This window comes from Anopheles nili, chromosome 3 (genome assembly GCF_943737925.1).
Source record: "Anopheles nili chromosome 3, idAnoNiliSN_F5_01, whole genome shotgun sequence".
Classification (NCBI taxonomy): Eukaryota; Metazoa; Arthropoda; class Insecta; order Diptera; family Culicidae; genus Anopheles; species Anopheles nili.
In genome coordinates this window covers 11,433,430-11,452,069 of record NC_071292.1, presented here as the reverse complement: position 1 = coordinate 11,452,069, position 18,640 = coordinate 11,433,430, and the positions used below count along the sequence as shown (strand labels likewise).

At 50.0% G+C, this 18,640-nt stretch overlaps 5 protein-coding genes across 5 annotated transcripts; 3 read left to right on the top strand and 2 right to left on the bottom strand.

Moving 5' to 3' along the window:
- Positions 1 to 570: 570 nt before the first annotated feature.
- Positions 571 to 2,751, top strand: LOC128723392 (myb-like protein I). The gene is made up of 3 exons (XM_053817124.1): positions 571 to 822; positions 964 to 1,286; positions 1,363 to 2,751. Exons 1-3 carry the CDS (start codon positions 766 to 768, stop codon positions 2,156 to 2,158), a joined length of 1,176 nt encoding a protein of 391 aa, XP_053673099.1. The 5' UTR covers positions 571 to 765; the 3' UTR covers positions 2,159 to 2,751.
- Positions 2,752 to 3,619: 868 nt separating this feature from the next.
- LOC128722450 (trifunctional purine biosynthetic protein adenosine-3) lies at positions 3,620 to 8,974 on the top strand. The gene is made up of 6 exons (XM_053816113.1): positions 3,620 to 3,808; positions 3,884 to 4,526; positions 5,138 to 5,392; positions 5,470 to 5,695; positions 5,922 to 6,069; positions 6,140 to 8,974. Exons 1-6 carry the CDS (start codon positions 3,620 to 3,622, stop codon positions 8,810 to 8,812), a joined length of 4,134 nt encoding a protein of 1,377 aa, XP_053672088.1. The 3' UTR covers positions 8,813 to 8,974.
- On the bottom strand, positions 8,932 to 10,044 carry LOC128722734 (dnaJ homolog subfamily C member 28). The gene is made up of 2 exons (XM_053816412.1): positions 9,997 to 10,044; positions 8,932 to 9,927 (listed from the first exon to the last, which is right to left on the bottom strand). The coding sequence occupies exons 1-2, from the start codon at positions 10,042 to 10,044 to the stop codon at positions 8,932 to 8,934; spliced, it is 1,044 nt and encodes a 347-aa protein (XP_053672387.1).
- A 725-nt stretch (positions 10,045 to 10,769) lies between these two features.
- LOC128727411 (translocation protein SEC62) lies at positions 10,770 to 15,352 on the top strand. The gene is made up of 5 exons (XM_053821321.1): positions 10,770 to 10,918; positions 11,664 to 11,802; positions 12,038 to 12,696; positions 12,794 to 13,080; positions 13,669 to 15,352. The coding sequence occupies exons 1-5, from the start codon at positions 10,883 to 10,885 to the stop codon at positions 13,766 to 13,768; spliced, it is 1,221 nt and encodes a 406-aa protein (XP_053677296.1). The 5' UTR covers positions 10,770 to 10,882; the 3' UTR covers positions 13,769 to 15,352.
- Positions 15,353 to 15,676: 324 nt separating this feature from the next.
- Positions 15,677 to 18,030, bottom strand: LOC128722732 (sodium channel protein Nach). The gene is made up of 10 exons (XM_053816410.1): positions 17,828 to 18,030; positions 17,568 to 17,765; positions 17,380 to 17,494; positions 17,104 to 17,309; positions 16,913 to 17,045; positions 16,727 to 16,845; positions 16,502 to 16,656; positions 16,263 to 16,432; positions 15,874 to 15,988; positions 15,677 to 15,789 (listed from the first exon to the last, which is right to left on the bottom strand). Exons 1-10 carry the CDS (start codon positions 18,028 to 18,030, stop codon positions 15,677 to 15,679), a joined length of 1,527 nt encoding a protein of 508 aa, XP_053672385.1.
- Positions 18,031 to 18,640: the final 610 nt, after the last annotated feature.

The following is an 18,640-nucleotide window of genomic DNA, read 5'->3' as shown; positions in this document are numbered from 1 at the left end:
GAGGACAACCAGTTGTTTAAGCCGAATGCGCCATTGTCTGTTCTGTCTCGTCTTCTTTGTGTACCATTCTTTTGCGTTTCTTAACTGCACGTGCCTGAGCGGTAAGCGAGAAGAGTGCATGTGCTGGTTCTTGATTACAAAACGTATATCTTTTCTCTCAGGTTGATAACGAAAAATCGACAAATTTAATAGATTTAACACATAATGGTGATGTTATTTAAGATATTTAAGTATTTACCTACATGTAAATAATCATTTTACGCATTATGTTTGCTCCGGTCATGAAAAAAATGAGATAACGAGAAGGTTCAAATTTGAATTTGTCGAAGAATTCAAGCCACTCTGATAATCTCTTTGAATAGAGGACCGCGTGCACAGGGTTTACATACGCTACGAACCTTGCGCGAGAGAACGTTGTCTCTTGACGGCACCGTCAATGGCGATGACAGCTGCCATCGGTCTCGTAAGGAAAATTTCGTAGAAGTTTTCGCTGCTTTTCTTGAAAGGGATTTCTCATTTTCCTTTCCATCACAACATCCCATCAACTCAAATTGAGCTTGAGGAAAACGCGACACTAAGTGCGCTCTGCTGCTGTCGGTGGTGGTGGTGGAATAAGGTGGGCAAATCTACGCCGTGTTTTGGTTTCTTTGCGGGGTGCATCACTGGAGCAGTGTGTGCTGCTGTTGCTGCATCATAGCTCTTTATCGTGCCTGGTTGCTGCTGCTGCTGCTGTCCAGTTAAGGAAACCCGTGTGTAGCATCCGTCATGTCCACAAAAAAGCAAGACATCGTCGACAGTTGGGAGGAGATCGACGACGAACGGGTAGGTAATGGGCACAAGCAACCCACTCGTCCGCAAGGATGCTGGGTGTGCAAATCTGCTGCTGTCTCCACCATCACCATGGTGACCTTGTTGACTAATTGACACTCTGCGTTCCATGGTGTGCACAATGCGGCCATCTAGCTAGCGAGCACGATAACGATACTGAAAAACACCACCGCCGCCGCCGCCGAGGTGGGGAAGTCGGACGCGAAGCCCATCGTAACGGGGATAGCAGCTCGCCAGAATTCCCTGCCCCAGATGCTAGAGGAGGAACTGCGACCGAAGATGGTACCCCAACGGATGCAAATCTTGAAGCGACCGCAAAGCAGCTCTGGTGCGGATGGTAAAAATGCTACGGATAGTAAGCCCAAGGCACAGATCAAATCACTGGACCAAAGGAAACAGGAATATGCCCAGGCACGGTTGCGTATTCTTGGTTCGGCGCACGATGACGAGGAAGCTGAGTAAGTTGCTGTGTTGTGTTGTAATTGAAACCTTGACTGACGGCAGGGTGCTGATCTTGTGCTGTTTTTGTTTTAGAACGAAGAAAACAACACCCGCCGCAAACGGATATCGAATAAACAACGTGAACAACGTGAACAACAACAACACGAGCGGTAATTCCAGTTCCAATTCCAGCACCGCGAGTGGCAGCGGTGGCACTGGAATCGCTGGCAACGTTGGCAACGGCGAGGCTATGCCCGGGAATGGTGCAAATAATAACGCGAACAACATGTACCGCTTCCATCCGCCTTATCGGCAACAGGCCCCGATCGGTACCTTTCCGCCAACGTTGCAGAACGGGCCACCTCGTGGTCAAGGGGCAGGGATGTTCTATCCGACAACGCCCGTTCATCAGCAGCATCATCATCATCATCCCCTACCCATGCACAGTGCGCTTCAGATGCAACATCATACGTTTCCTCATATGGCGCATCACCATCATCCCCAGCAGCAGCAACAGCAACAGCAGCAGCAGCAGCACAATAGCATCCCATACCAGCATCAACAGCATTTTGCTGGTCAACATCTCAACCACCAAACCGGAGGTCACATGTTCATGGGTGGACGCAATGGCAGTAGCATTCCCACCGGTTCCACGACAGGGTACTACGCCACGAAGGGTTACGGTGATGGAAACGGGCCGATGCCACCGCTTCTCGGACACGCTCCACCCGGGGCCCTAGTAACGCACCAGATTCCATACAATGGTATTGCTACAGGCGGAGGAGGAGCATTCGGACAAGCAAATTCTCACAGCACTCCTGCAAATCAACACGTGCTCCGTTTGCCCGCCGGGCCGGACGGTTCGCAAGGTTTCAACATGAGACGGTAGCTACCAGGCGCTGGTGTTGCCCGTGTTGATGATGATGCTAATCACCTTTCCGAGCTAACAGCAGCTGCCGGTCGTGTGCTAGGATAATGGTTAACACAGGAGGATAGTGGGTTTTATTCTTTTTTTTGTTGATTGGTTCTGAATAACACCATATTTCTGATAACGTAACAACTCACATGGCGCGGTGATGTTATTCTTTACCTTACATTTCTACTCGCGGAAGAGTGTAGTTGAAAATTCCTTCGTTCTCCTCAAAACGCCACCCATCGAAGCTTTCCTTGATATTTCTTGTTTCCCTTTCGGAGCATTGGCTCACAATCGCATTGCTCATCTCTATCACCCTTTTTGGCCGAGTATCCGAAAGGAAAGGGAGTCACTGTTCTAGTGAGACAGCGAAAAAACTATACAACCAGGAGAAGATACGTTAAGAGACACGAAGGCTTATACAGGACGAATTCAAAAAAGGCAACGTTAATGTGTATTCTGTTACGCGCGCACATTAGCGCTACACAATCATTTACATAAAATTTTATGTTTTTATATATATAGTCTGAGTTATGTATAAAATGCGTTAAAAATAATGATAATTATGGTGCAACTGAACACAGAGATTGTGCCGTTGGGAGTTATTTAAAATAGGCGTAATTCCGAAACAGCGGCCTTGGTCTGGGACTACACTGTATCCGAATTCGGCTCGTTGATGAGCCCTAGCGATTGTGATGGGATCCCAGCTAGTTCAAATACTATCCTTGTGACGTGTTTCTGTTCCAATCCAAGCACTGTTGCCATGGGAATGAGCGTAAGGAAACAGGTACTCTGATGGGACGGGAAACTGCGCTTTTCGCTATCGCAAAAACGTCACACACACACACACACACGCTGCTTTCGCAAGGCAAGATCAGTTCCATAAACAAAAATCTCCGTACTGGCCGTCACTGTTTCTTCGCATCGTGGCTAAACACGCGATGACGAGGAGCGAGAGAGCGACCTTAAGGAAGCTGTAACGTTTTTTTTATAGACGCTTGAAGATCGCGCAAAAGGCTCGATCGTGACGCTCTTCAGGGGGATTCGCGATCGCGAGAGCAGTTTACTCGGGAGAGAGTGCGCGTGGTGTGTGAGCCTAGAGGCTACCAAGTAATGTGAGATACTCCAACGCCACTCGCTCTATGGAACCCGTTTCCGACAGCGCCAGCATAATACAAAATCAACCCGCGGAAGCCGCACGGATCGCAAAGTATTTCACTCCACCGAACGGCCAACATTACGGTGCGCGGAACAGATCGTTGACGCTTCTTCCGAACGCTCGAACGTACTAGAATAGAATCCCACCGAGTGCGCCCGTGTGTCTGTGTGTGCGGGTTTTGCCTAATCAGACTCAATTAGAGCCGCTCGCTCGACGGACGCCATATCCGAGGGAAGCTTAGAGGATTGCTAGCGTTAACCAGCTCGGTGTGTGAAACCATGGTCAGCGAGAGTGGAGTGCCGCGAAAGGTGCTGGTGATCGGTGGGGGTGGCCGCGAACATGCCATCTGCTGGAAGATGGCTCGCAGTGACCGGGTTGGGGAGGTGTACGCACTTCCCGGCAGTCCCGGTATTGCGGCCATCCCTAAGGTGCACCTCGTGTCCGATGTCAGCGTGAAGGACTCCAAGGTAAGTGCGACGTCCGTTTGCTGGTGTGCGTTCGTCCCGTTCGCTCAAGGATTCTCTTTTCCTCACATCCTGTAGGCCATCGCAGCCTGGTGCGTGCGGAACGGGATCGATCTGGTGGCCGTTGGTCCGGAAGATCCCCTGGCCGAAGGGCTTGGGGATGTCCTGCGAGCGGCCGGTGTTAAGTGCTTTGGACCGGGTCAGGCCGGAGCGCAGATTGAGGCCGACAAAAATTGGTCCAAGGACTTCATGCACCGGCACAACATCCCGACTGCCCGATACGCGAGCTTCACGGATGCGGACGAGGCAAAGAAGTTCATCCGGACCGCACCGTACGCGGCGCTCGTCGTAAAGGCGAGTGGTCTGGCCGCCGGGAAGGGCGTGATTGTGGCGGAAACCCTCGACGAGGCGTGTGCCGCCGTTGACGACATCCTTGGCGAGCGACGGTTCGGTGCAGCCGGTGACGTGGTCGTCGTGGAAGAGCGCCTCACCGGTGAGGAGGTATCCGTCCTGGCATTTGTGGACTCACGCACCGTCCGGGTGATGTTGCCCGCGCAGGACCACAAGCGGCTGCAGGATCACGATCGAGGACCCAACACAGGCGGCATGGGCGCGTACTGTCCCTGTCCGATCATCAAACCAGCCCAGCTTGAGCTGGTGGTTCGGGAGGTGCTTCAGCGGGCCGTCGATGGACTGCGAGCGGAAGGCATCCAGTACAACGGTACGTTAGTGGAAGCTCAGTAGCGGTGCATTGTTGCTGCTTGGGTGGTGATGAAATTCTCCCTTCGCGGTGGTTGCGATAAGGGCGATCCGCGTCGCCTCGCGAGGTCAGGATCGATCGAGCCATTGAAATCGAAAACATTCCGTGTGCGCTTGCTTCTCCTGCTGCGATGACGTATCGCACCGCAACCGGAACGCACGCGATCTCGCTCGGAGATAACCGAGACCGTGGTGGATCTTCCCGTGGCTTCTTTCACTAGCTTCGTAGTAACAAGCGACATTGCGGCGATCGATCTAGTTTTCCTCGCATCATCTTATTTTTCTGCCCCACGAGGGTGTTTATGTTTATGTCCTGCGAGGGCCGATCGTGCGGTCGTAGATTTACGCGTAACGCGATTTGTGTTATTGCCTGTTTTGGAGCGATTCATGTTACTGGGTTCATAGATGCGCGTTTAAGATCTTACCTGCTTCTCTAACACGTGGACTTCTCTAGCACGTGGTTAATAATCACGTGCACGCACGTGGCTCTGATCGCATCTTTAGACACACACAATCATCTGACAGAATGCAGGACTTAATTCGTCCTTCTTCTATTCCCATGGCCCAATTCAGGTGTTCTGTATGCCGGCATGATGCTCACACCCAACGGTCCCAAAACGCTCGAGTTCAACTGCCGCTTTGGTGATCCGGAAACGCAAGTAATCCTGCCCCTGCTCGAGAGTGATCTGTACGAAGTGATGGAGGCAACCTGTGAGGATCGATTGCACGAGATTAACCTCAAGTTTCGTGCCGGTCTCAACGCTGTCGGTGTCGTGATGGCAAGCAAGGGCTATCCGGAAACGTCCACCAAGGGGTGCATCATCAAAGGTTCGTCACATGTCTCCCGGGCGACGCTCGAAGTAGGCGTGAAAGATAGCTCTCTAAATGAGTGGTATTTTTTACAGGACTAGATGCAGTTGCAGCAAAGCCCGAACATCTTGTCTTTCACTCGGGTGTGGCACGAAACGAACGTGGCGAATTCACCACCAACGGTGGCCGAGTTCTTATCACCGTGGTGTTAAACAGTGACCTCAAACAGGCGGCTGCACACGCCACGGCCGCTTGCTCCTCGGCGATCAGCTTCGAAGGATCCCAGCACCGGCTGGACATTGCACAAAAGGCGTTCAAACAGTAAATGACCGTTTTGTTGATTTCAAACCAATGTGGATAGTGGAAAATAAAGTGCTTCTCGGGCTGGGCGTGTGCATTGGAAGCCAAATTGTGTTCGTCCCATTCACCATCGTCTTGTCGTGCGTGTGTTCCTTCCAGCTCATCCAAAACATCGCTCTCTGTATTGTAGGAACTGGGGATCAAAACAACTGGCACTGAAATGGGGGTTTTTCGTTTCCATTTGCAGTTTAAGCCTGTCGTACAAATCAAGCGGGGTCGATATTGACGCCGGAGACGCCCTGGTTCAGCGGATCAAGCCGCTTGCTCGCGGTACAAACCGATCAGGAGTGGTCGGTGGACTTGGCGGTTTCGGTGGACTCTTCCGGCTGAACGATGTAAGTCACTGGGACGGCGCAATCGTCTGGGAATATAAATCGATCTAAAAACCTACAACCTCCCCTACAGGTGATGTACACGGATCGGAACGGACGATCGGTTCGCTATGCTGACCCGGTGCTGGTACAAGGTACGGACGGTGTCGGTACGAAGCTGAAGCTTGCCGAAGCTCTCAACTCCTGGGAAACGATTGGCATCGATCTGGTGGCGATGTGTGCGAACGACGTACTGTGTGCGGGTGCGGAACCTCTCGCTTTCCTGGATTACATCGCTTGCGGGCGGTTGGAGGTGCCAACGGCGGCTCTCATCGTGAAGGGCATCTCGGAGGGTTGCCGTGAAGTGAACTGCGCCCTGCTCGGGGGCGAAACCGCCGAAATGCCCTCGATGTATGCCCGCGGCAAGTACGATCTGGCCGGGTATTGCGTGGGCGTTGTAGAACATTCACAAATCCTTCCCCGAGTGGACCAAATTGCGGTGGGTGATCTCGTGATTGGACTTCCGTCGAGTGGCGTGCACAGTAATGGGTTTAGCTTGGTGAACCGGATCCTCGAGTATACCGGTACGAAGCTGACTGATCCGGCTCCCTTCAGTGAGGACGGACGGAGTACATTCGGTGAGGAACTGCTCACACCTACGAGCCTGTATGTGGCACCGCTTCTTCCGTTACTCCGAAGTGGGGACACAGTGAAAGCACTGGCCCATATTACGGGCGGTGGGCTGATTGAGAACGTGCCCCGTGTATTGCCGGACGGGTTGGGCGTCGAGGTGGATTTCACCGGAGTAAGGATACCGCCCATTTTCCAGTGGCTTGCAAACGCGGGTAATGTAACCGATCGCGAGATGTTGCGCACGTTCAACTGCGGCATCGGAATGGTGGTGATCGTGTCGGCGAACGATCGCACCTGGAAGGATGCACTCGGCCCACATGGCGGTGTTCTGCTGGGAAAGGTGACCCGCCGAGAGCGCGGTGCCGAGCAGGTGGTGGTGAAGAATTTCACGCAGGCCATCGGAAAGAAGGGCACATCCTCGGAACCAGCCATATCGTACAAGGACAGCGGTGTTGACATCAGTGCGGGTGATGAGCTGGTCCAGCGGATTAAACCACTTGCCAAGTCTACCAACCGGCCGGGTGTGATGGGCGGATTGGGAGGATTCGGTGGATTGTTCCGCTTGCGTGATGCCGGATTGAACCTCGAGGATCCGATCCTCGTGCTCGGAACGGACGGTGTCGGTACAAAATTGAAGATCGCTCAGGATTGCAACCTGCACGGTACAGTCGGTGTCGATTTGGTGGCAATGTGTGTCAACGACATCATCTGTAATGGGGCGGATCCGGTCGCTTTCCTCGATTACTACGCATGCGGTCAGCTTGATGTTCCAGTTGCGGCACGCGTGATCGAGGGCATCGCTGAAGGATGTCGGCAGGGTGGCAGTGCTCTCGTTGGTGGAGAAACGGCCGAAATGCCGGGCATGTACGCGAAGGGCGTATACGATTTGGCCGGCTTTTCGCTTGGTGTTGTGGAGTACAACCGAATGCTTCCGCGGATGGACAGCATCTGTCCGGGTGACGTTATTCTCGGCCTGCCATCGAGTGGCGTGCACAGCAATGGGTTCAGCTTAGTGCACAAGATTCTTGAATTCTCCGGTCACTCTTACAACGACGTGGCGCCGTTTAGTGCGACGGGCAAGACATTTGCGGAGGAACTGCTCGTACCTACGCGGATCTACGTGCATGAGCTGCAATCGCTTATGTCTGAGGGCCTGGTGAAAGCGTTGGCTCACATCACCGGCGGTGGATTTACGGAGAATATACCGCGCGTTCTACCCGCCGGTGTGGCGGCCTTCCTTGATTTAACCGAACTCCACGTGCCGCCCATCTTTGGGTGGTTGGCGCGGGCAGGCAATGTGACGATGGAAGAAATGCTGCGCACGTACAACTGCGGTATCGGCATGGTGCTGGTAGTGGCCACGGAGAACAAACAGATGGTGCTGGAACGCCTGCAAGCTGTTGGAGGAACGGCCCTTGGCACAGTGGTCAAGAAATCGGACCCACTTGGACAACGCGTGATAGTGCAAGGATTCGAGGACACGTTGCGTCTCGCACAGCTTACCTGCGCCCTGCCAAAGAAACGGATTGCGGTGTTGATTTCCGGTTCGGGCAGCAACCTACAGGCGTTGATTGAAGCCACACGCAGCACGGTGTTCGGGATTCGAGGCGAGATCGTTCTCGTCATCTCGAATAAGGCGGGTGTGTTTGGACTGGAGCGGGCTGCTCGGGCAGGCATTCCATCTAAGGTTATCCTGCACAAGGATTACGCCACACGGGAACTTTTTGACGCCGCCGTGTCACAACAGCTGATCGAACAACGTATCGATCTCGTGTGCCTGGCCGGGTTCATGCGTATCCTGTCGGAGGGCTTTGTGAGACGCTGGAAGGGAGCACTGATTAATATTCACCCTGCGCTTTTGCCCCGCCACAAGGGCATCCACGCGCAACGACAGGCTCTCGAGGCGGGTGACGTGGAGTCGGGTTGTACGGTCCATTTCGTCGACGAAGGCGTTGATACCGGAGCAATCATCCTGCAGGAACGTGTACCGATTTTGCGAGGTGACACTGAAGATGCGCTCACGGAACGTATTCACCGGGCGGAACATTTGGCGTACCCAAAGGCTCTACGGTTGGTAGCGAACGGCATCGCCAAGCTGGGGGAAGACGGAACCCTACAGTGCTACGATTGCTAGCAAACTCGGTATGCCGGACCACATGGGAAAGGAAACTCGTACCGCATTAAGGACATTCGCGACACCATTCGTTACGATAGCATTTGTTACAGCGTTTTAATTTTACTATTTGTTAATGTTTAACCAAACAAGGAACCAATAAAGCCTAAAATACTTGACCTATTCGAGGGATCGTTTGACGTCCCTGTGCTGACGGGTTTTTCCTTTGTTATCCCCTGCGCCGGGGGACTTGTGCAAGGGGTTTTTGCAAGAATTTCACCTCCAATACGCTCCAGATCCAGACGGACCATCTGTTTGTTCATCATAGGCACGATCAAGTTGAATTTGTCGATCATTTTGTTGATCCTGGCCACCGTCTCATGTTGCTCGGCCAACCACTTCTCCCATTGGTGTTCCTCGTGCACGGCCAACGGAACAGGACCAAGCTTGGTGCGATCCCGGCGCAAATCCTCCCGCAGACTATCCACCGCCTGCCGGATGTCCTTGTGCAGAGTGATCCACTCCGGGGTGAACCCATTGTCAAGCATGATTTTGTTCATCTTGTGCGTGGTGAAGTCGACGTACGGGTTCTGTGACTGGTGGTCGGGCAGCGGTTTGCCGAACCCGGACAGGTTGGTGAAGTCACCTCGCGACATCGCCTCCTGGATGAGGTCCTCTACGACGCGATCGTAGCCGTACTTTGTTTTGATTTCATGCTTCTTAAAGTACTCCCCTTTCTTCATGAGGGCCGCCTCGGATGCTTGCGCCTTTGAGAGCCGGTGTTCGAGAACGCGCTCTTGTGCTTTCGCTGCACGTACCACTTGATACTGCTTTTGCCTTTGGGATGGCGTACCGAAACCGACCCCGTCAAAGCTAAGATACTGACGGTGTTGCGGAGCGGTGTGCTTGATGTCGAATACTTTGACTTGTTCCTGCAAGTCCTCGACGATGCCTCGGCGCGCTTTGGCAAACTTTTCCTGCAACACACGGAAAGCCGTGTCGACTTCATGGAACGCTTCGGCGCTCGATTCCGGGTGGCCGCTGTCTGGATGGAGTTTTTTCACCAGCTTCAGGTACGCTTGCCGGACGCTGTTCTGGTCGGCGTCTTCGCTTACACCGAGTAGTCGGTAGCATTTCTAAGTGCAAAAAGAGGAACGTTTGAAAAACAATTCAGCATATAGTGATGTGAAACATATATAACTCACATTATATAATTCCCCACGACGTGTATGAACGGTCCGTATGGGGAGCATTTTGCTACATATCAAAACAAATGTAGCAGCCCGCGGTTTGTGGGAAATCATGTTGTTGTTCGTGAGTTCGCTACAAAAATCAACGGAAAAGCAATACAAATTTTAAAAAGTCAAAGCTTTGAACAAAACAAACAGCCGGCACTGTGACCTTGAACGTTTTACCCGCACTACACGATTGATACCTACCGCAAGCTGATGTTTGGTGACAATCGAAAAAAATAGCGTTTTCAGCGAAGAATTTACACAAAATTTCACAACATTACGCCAAGGCAAACAGCATCCACTTAGAAATTCGCGTGAGCATAGATAAGACTGGCCCACTTTCGTGTCGGAGCTTTCGTAGCATAACAAAAAACAGCTGACAGTCTCTGTGGGTGGTACGAGGGTCGGTTAAAAGCTTGTTTTGATAAATAAATTAGAACATATTATTCTGCGTATCAGCAACACAAAAAATAAAATGTGTTCTTAGAATATTTTTAAAAACGTTGGCTAAACTAAAACAAAGCAAATACTATAAATTACTAAACCTTTATCAATCCTGTGCGCTACACATTCGGCACCGAACTGGGTAGTATAGACAGCATGAGTTGAGGCCCAGTTCGTGAGTAGCACAGTGAGAAGGAACACAATTGACAGCTCGATTCCAGTTTCAACAACAAGAGAAAAAACACGCAGCATTTTGTAAAGGTGTCAAAAAGGAAACGACGAAGTGGAGACGTGGAAAACAGCTGCCCGTGCGTTGCGATTGCGGAGAATTATCGTTTGTGCGGGAAGCAACATTCGGAGTGCATTTCAGGGCCGTTAGAACATACCGCAAGTTACTGCTCGACAAGGCACGATGGCGGAAAAACGGCGTGCCAAGAAACGGAAGGATGTAAGTGAGATTCGCCGAAACAGCGCCCACTTCTCCACGGGGAAGGTCAAGGCTTTAGCTCAGAGGCCTGTGTTGTTAAACAAGATAAGCCCGAATTGTTGTGTGCCAGAATTTCTATGGCCCACTTTCATGCGGAACGGAACGCGTAGTATTTTCTGTCCGTTTACGTTGCACCCAGGTTTCCTCGTGGCCAGACGCACGCTAGACGGGATAGAGGAGAAAGTTTTTTTTCATTCCCTGTTTAACCCCATTTTACTCCGCATAACTGCTTGTGACCAACTACGTCATTTGCGGTTGACTCCTGCCAACGGTACGGCCTAATTGATTTGGCCCACTCCGAGAACTGATCAACTGGTTCTCGTAGTGCGTTTGTCACCTACCGATGCACTTTGGATGGGGATTATTACGGTAAATAAGGCGTTTCAGAGACGGCGGAAAATCTGTTCCGCTTTAGAAAAGAGGTCACTGGCTTGGATTCGCTTGAGTGATGTAGCGAGAATAACCGTCTCGTGGCTGGCTGGCATGCAAAATGCTAAGGAACGCGATCACCTGAACAAATACCTCAGTAACGCCCGATTCACGCGGTGTGACGTGTTATTTTATTCATTATTACGTTTCATTTCGGAGCATTCCGACGTATCGGCATATCAGAGTCCGCCTAGCGTACAGAATCTGCGACGCGTGGCGTTGTACCGAAAAAAGGGTGATGAAAAATTCACACAGTACGTGTTGCTCTCCTCCACAGGAATACGTCGGACCCGGCGGCGCAGAACAGGAGATTGAAAAAGCCTCCAAGGAGGAGTACAAGGTTGCAAAATGGCTAAAATCCAACGTGCCAACCAAGAAGACTAAATTTCTGAACCACAACGTGCAGTACTTCTCCTGTGAGTATGATGACCCTCACGCCCTGTGAGATGTGATTCCCCATAATATTCCATTTCTCATAAAGCTTCTTCGTGATGGTGGTAGTGCGTTGGTTACGTCGTGTCTTGAAGTGCACGATGTTTGCTTTGTTCCGTTCCCTGCTTGCTTTGTCTGATGTACGTCTGCCCATTGCTAATTGTTTCTTCTTCCATTCCTTTCCGTTTGCCGCTAATAACCGCTTTCCTCCCGACCCAGCAATGAAAGCCATCGATGCCCTGCTTGCGTCAAAGTTTGGCCAGGGTGACAATTGTCTCTTCCCGCACCGGCAGGCCGTGATCGATTTTATGGACGAAATGCTGTATCACAAATTTTTCCATCGCGCCCGGAAGGTCCCGGTGAGCGAGCAGGAACTGCGCGGCAAGAGCAGCAAAAAGCCGACGGAAACGCCACACCAGGCCGCCAAGGAAGGCACCGGCAAAGCGGCGAAAGAGGAACGGACGACGGATGGCGAGAGCAGTCAGGCGGAGGGTGCCAAGGTTGAGGTGGCGGAAAAGCGGAAGCGCAAGATCCGCCTCGAGATGCACCCGGAGCAGGTGTTTATCGATGGGCACGAGGCGTACGTTTGGCTGTACGATCCGATCCCGATGCACTACTGGATCTTTGGTGCGCTGCTCGTGGTCGGAGCGATCGTCATTTGTCTCTTCCCGCTGTGGCCACCGCTGTTGCGAAAGGGCGTTTACTATTTGAGTATAGCGGCCGCCGGTTTTCTGGTGTTCATCCTGGGACTGGTCGTGCTACGGTGCATCATCTTCTGTCTGATTTGGGTCGTCACGGGCGGAAAGCATCATTTCTGGCTGCTGCCGAATCTGACCGAGGACGTTGGCTTCTTCGCCTCGTTCTGGCCGTTGTACAACGTGAGTAGCGATCTCGAAAAAGTACAAACTGCTGCACGTGGTGATGTATGTTTAAATGCTTCAACAATCTCTCCCTGTTGCATTCATCCCCACACAGCACGAGTACAAAGATGGCCAGACCACCAGCGATAAGGGCAGCAAAAAGACGAAAAAACGAAAACGTGACAAAGATAGCGGCGGCGAAGAGGAAACCACTCCCGGTGGTAACATCCTACCGACGATCAATGAAGTGAAGGAGCGTGAGTCGGAGACAAACCGCTCCAAGGCGCCCCCGTCGACACCAGGTGCCGCTGCAGAAGGGTTGCGACATCGTGGCGCCAAACAACAACCGGAACCAGTGCCCACACCGGTCACGGTCGAAGAGTCGATCTACGAGGAGCAAAAGTGAGTTTGTTGAAGCTCGATACTTGCGCGTATGAGTAGAACAGTAAATTTGGCAGCTTCGTTAGTACCTTGCTTTTATTTCTTTTGCTCTATTCTGAAACTAACTGCTTATGTTTTGGTGTATCGGTTGTTTTTTTGTTGTTGGTAGTTATTTTTTTATTCCCTCTCCTAAAAAATCACCTTCCACATTTTATGGTTGTAAGTTACACTCGCAAGTACACTTTGTAAAATAAACTCCTTTAATGTTATGTGTTCTTTATTTTTCATTATAATCATCGCTAGACACTTTTTACCGATGTGAATTGCTTTTCTTCCAATTTCTGATTTACAGTAGTTTCTCAAATACTTCCCAAACCATTAACAGGATCATACTTTAATACTTGTACATAACGCATTAACAAATAGGATGTCAGACACCTCGTTTGATTTTCGATTATAAACACTACATGTTTATGTAACGTTTAGCTTATTGGTTTAGGTTTCGTGTAGTTGCTTTAGTAGTGCTATTTGTTTGCCAATTACTGTGCCATTTGGATGTAATTTCGTTACTGATGTACATCACCATCATCCACTTCCGTTCCCTTGCAGTTCCGGTACGCCATCGGAAAGCGATTCGGAAGGCTCTCAGCGCTCGTCAACGGGGAAGGACTTCGAGATGGTTGAACCGGACGAGGTAGACACATCGTAAACTGCGACACTAGCCAACAAACCCCCGGTTCCGCGCCCGGTGTGCTAGTGGCCGAATTGGATCATTTTGTTAAACTCTCACACGTACACACCAAACATCCGCATAATCACACGGCTCGCGACCTTGCATCATCTTTTCCCTCCGAGAGATCGCGGGCTTTCACTGGAACCGTGACGAACGTGACGCATCTGTCGTAATGCACCCGGGCTACTTCGGCCGCTCTTGCGTTTCTTGAGTGCCCACATCCATCGCGATCGGTTGATAGCACGCACCCTATCAAGAAAGCGGTGGTACCACTGAGGGAGCTTCTTCGGTGTTCCCTTAGTCGTTTGGAGGTCGTGATCGAGAGACCGCTTCGTCGGGGGTTCGCGTCTGGCGTTTCTGCAAATGATCGAACCGTGCAGAGCTCCTATCACAGTAGGCTTTGAAAGTTGGCTTGAAAAATGTTATTTGGGTGATTATTTTTTTTAACTTATCCGTTGTGTGTTATAAGATCTGACATGGAGACCGTGTTTCCTACCGTTCGTTGAACAATGCTAGTGAGATTCAATTGCACGATGAATATTTTCAACAGTTTTTGTGTGGGTTTGAAATGAAAGACATCATATATATTACGTGTATATTTAACGCATCGATGATGTTGATTTAGATTATCTACCAGAATTATAGAACAAGAAGAATGTTTTACAAAATGTTTAGCCAAACATCACTCGCCTCCTGCAAACCGATCGGATGAAAATGTGCTCCAGCATCCGGTCGGTGCTCGGGCAGTGTACAATGAAAAATAAGCAAGCAAAACCCGAAATAAAGAGTCAACATATTAGAGCATTGGTATATTGAACCACCCGAACTTCCTCCTCGTGGTTGGGTTCGATCGTGCGCGCACAGCCGCGGTCGATCTGCTTATCAGTGTGGCATACGTTATCGGCCCACTTCCGTACTTTGGCATTAGAACGAATGGATGGTCGTAAATACATTTTTTTTCGACAAACAGTAACGCCATGTATTGGCAGACTGCGTGCAAAAACATAAAGATAATTAAACCGCGAACAATTTGTACCATCACAGCTGGTCCGGAGAATTTAGTTGAAAGTATGCGGCGGAACGGGTGTTGTGCAAGGATGCGCGAGTGTATGAATTTTCGGGGTGTGCATTTTAACGCGATTCGGAGTGTGACGTGGAAGTTAACCGTCTGAAATGACCCGTTTAACCTCCTCTCCTCGCCCCTCTTTCCTCTTACCTTTCCATGCATAATTTATGTGTCCCTCCTGTAGTAGCAAAAAACAAATCCCCTTAAAAGCAAAACCCCAACATTTACTCGACAATGTAGGATTTGAAGCCAGTTCCATCTTTATGCCAAGTGTCAGATAGAAGGTACTAGAGGAATTATGGTATTCTACGTGGTATATGGAGAGTAATAACTAAACGAAGTAATATAAGAAGTAAAGAGAAACAAAACAAGGCGCATCTTTAGCGGTGCGACACTGCTGGCGTGCGATTGAAAGCGAGAGAAATGTTTTTTGTAGTGTGTGCAAAAGTTAGGTAAGGTTATACTATTCAATAAACTTTATGGTATTAAAACAAGCCACCCGCGTTTATAGCCTATTTTATTGCGTCACTTTGCTGTCGGAGAAACGGCCTGTGAGAGGTTCGAATGTTGTGCGAAGCAACCGCGTACTACCACGCACCATGCACGTAACACGTTGGGTGATGTTTGACAAGAGCACAAATTGTGTCGATGTTAAATGACCCGGAAAATGGCGCCCACGGGCCACGGTGTGTGTCGGCATTTAGGAGGTTACGTGTTGAAACGTGCGAAGATTCTAATGGCCAGCGGGGTTCTGTCATTTCGATGCAATTATGAAGCACGTGCGAAATCGTTACGGTGTCATCGTTGGCTTTTCACGTTTAACGACGGCCCGCAATGTACCACAGCAGACGGAGTGTGAAAAAGTACAGTATTTCCACCATGCCGAGCACGCTGAAGCCCATGAAGAATCCGGCCGTCCCTCCGATGGACACTGGCAGCACGTAAGGATACGGGCAGAAAAAAAGGCACATTATCGCAACAGCCAACGGATCCGTGGCCGTCCGGTGGCACTTACCAAGTAGATCGGTGAATGTAAACAGAAGCTGCCGGCTGAACCGCACCAACGGATAACGTTTCACGACGACCAACCCGCCGATGCTGCCGATGAGCCGCTGCGTTTGCTTCAGGATCTGAGGGGGATAATGAAAAGTGCTTGATGTTTGTTTCAGTCCACGAGCGTGTGCGACTCTGATAAAATCCTAGCGGAACGTGCTTTCAACGCGAAAAGTGTCCCCGTTGCAGCGGATCAAAATGAAAGTGGCCACGGGTCACGGTTGGATTGATTATGTGGGATTTTTCGTCAAAATGCGCTTTCCACGTGTAGTAGGCGACCGTGAACGATAGCCATGGGCTGCTTGGATTGGAAACTGACCGCTAACAGTGCAACGAAACGTGCCACCCTACCTGACGGTGCTCGATGATGACCTTCGAGTCGACACAGTTCTGCTCGCAGTAACAGGGAACGCCCTTCTTGTCGTTGTGGTCTCGCTTGAACTCGAGAAAAAGCTTTTCATAGCGCGGAAAACACTTCATCAGCTGCTTGTAGTGGCACACCTTTTTCTCGTGTGGTCCGGCTGCAGAAAAACAAAAGATGGCCGCTGCTAAATGGACACCGTTCCTACACGCCGTTTCTGCTCACTTACGTGGATTAGGATAGAAATGAGGTATGCAACCGCACAGTTTGTGAGCCAGCTGTATGCGACACTCCTGCAGGCAGATGCCCTTCGTGTAGATCGAATAGTGCGTCAGGTTTGACTCGTAATTGAACCGACAGCCCCGTTGGGAGATGGTCGTATCCCTGGGAAGAAGACGAACGAATTTTTGTTTGTGAGAAAGTGCTTTTTGAGCAGAAACATCCGACCGTTTACTCTTTGAAGTCCTTTGTGGTGACGATTTCAATCGAAAAGGTTTCATACTCGTGCGCATCATTCGAGAGGGGCTGATATTTTGCGATGTTGGGTGTTTCGTAAGGGCTGTGGTAGAATATCTGTAAGAGAAAATGTGCAATTCCATGATCCGGATCCTGGTGTGTGGTGCGCTTTATGCAACGTTACCGAAATTGGTGGCTCAAAACCGATAAAGCTGTACGTGATGTCACCATCGAAGAGGTTACCATAACGAACGTTGTGGACGACACGCGTTGAGTAGAAATCGTCCGGAGGACTCTGTTTACCGGTTAACAGCCAACTACCGGAAAATGCCATTAGTCAGGGGGTGGTAGATCGAAAGGAAAAGCCAAACATACCTGGCAGTCAGGTTCGATGAGATTTTATTGTTCGTTGTGTAGCAGATGCCGTACTCGGTTAACGTTTGATGGGTTTGCAAAAACTCCAGATTGCTTTGGGTACGAACGCGCAGCTCTGTATCGTCTAGCCGAGACAGATCGCGTGTTAGGTTGTAGATCACCGTCATGTAGTTCTCTGGGTGTATGTGCAGCATATCTAGGATACTCTGTGGCGATAAAGTGAGTAAAAAATAGGTGAATCTTTGTGATTTTCCTACCACCGAGTGAACAACTGACGTCCACTTTATCGCTGTGCTTAATATTTTCAAAATTGAAGTACGATGAGTTGGCTAGCGATTCCAAAAAGTCGTACAACGCCATCTGATCTTCTTTCTGTGATATTCCGTTCTTACTGTTGGAGAGAGCAGAATAATATCTTATGATGCCGTTCAATAAAAAAATAGCGCCTAATAAACTGTACCGACCTGCAGAAGTTCAGCAGGTACGGCAAATGGATACGCTTCAGTGGACAGATCGTCAAGCTGGGCATGGAGGTGTTCCAGTAATAATGATCCTTCTCGATCGCAACCACCGTGCTCTTGCTCTGGTATCTTTCCCACGATACAAAGCTCAACACGACGGAGAAGTAGAGCGCCGCGACGATCAGCACCAGCCAAAAAAGCCTACCGAAACAATGCGTTGGTGCGCTTCATCAATAATTGATTTGTTTCTTTCGCATACTTACTTCTCGAGCACATGCAGAAACGGTTTCCCCAGATGCGAAAGCCCGTGAACGGCACCCTGCTCGAGAAAGATAAGCACAAACGTGCTTATCGAGCGGAACAGCCGTACAACCAACCCCAATGGCTTTTTTCCATCCGTCAGTTCGTTATCTTTGGCTCTCCATTTTCCGCCACTATGTACGGGCGATGCTGCATGGAGACGCATCGGTTACGTTGACGATACACGCCGATTTACGATTGTTTCTATTGGGCTTTCAGTGACAGCAAGTTTATGGATGAACGAACAATAAAAAAACAACGTACCACCCTGGAAATGTCTTAATTAGCAAGCGAGCGACAAGTTCAACACGCTGTTGTAAGTTGCTCATCAAACACTTCAAATGCTAAAGAGCGCTAGACAACGTGCTCGTTTGCCAATAAAGAAGAGTCGTCGATAGGAGCGTTTATGGGTTGTTGTTTGAATTAGGATTTTTATTACGACGAGCACTTATTTGAAAGGGGGGGTTAAAACCACGTAACTATTTATTCAGATGGTTGCTCTACGCGCTACACATTGGCAATGGTGCAGCACTGAAAACGACTGTAGTGTTTATATTAACAAGCTTTGCTTGTTTAAAGCTGTTTAATGCTCAAAAAATAAGATAGTATTCGAAATTGGGAGTTTTCAATCCAACACGTGGTCGGCAGCAAAATCACATGGAGGCGCCCAGTCTTTCACGATGATTTTTTTCTAACCACACTTTTCACTCACGATATTCTATTCTTGACAACATGCGGTATTGCCAATACCGTTATGAAGTGTATTATGAAGCAAA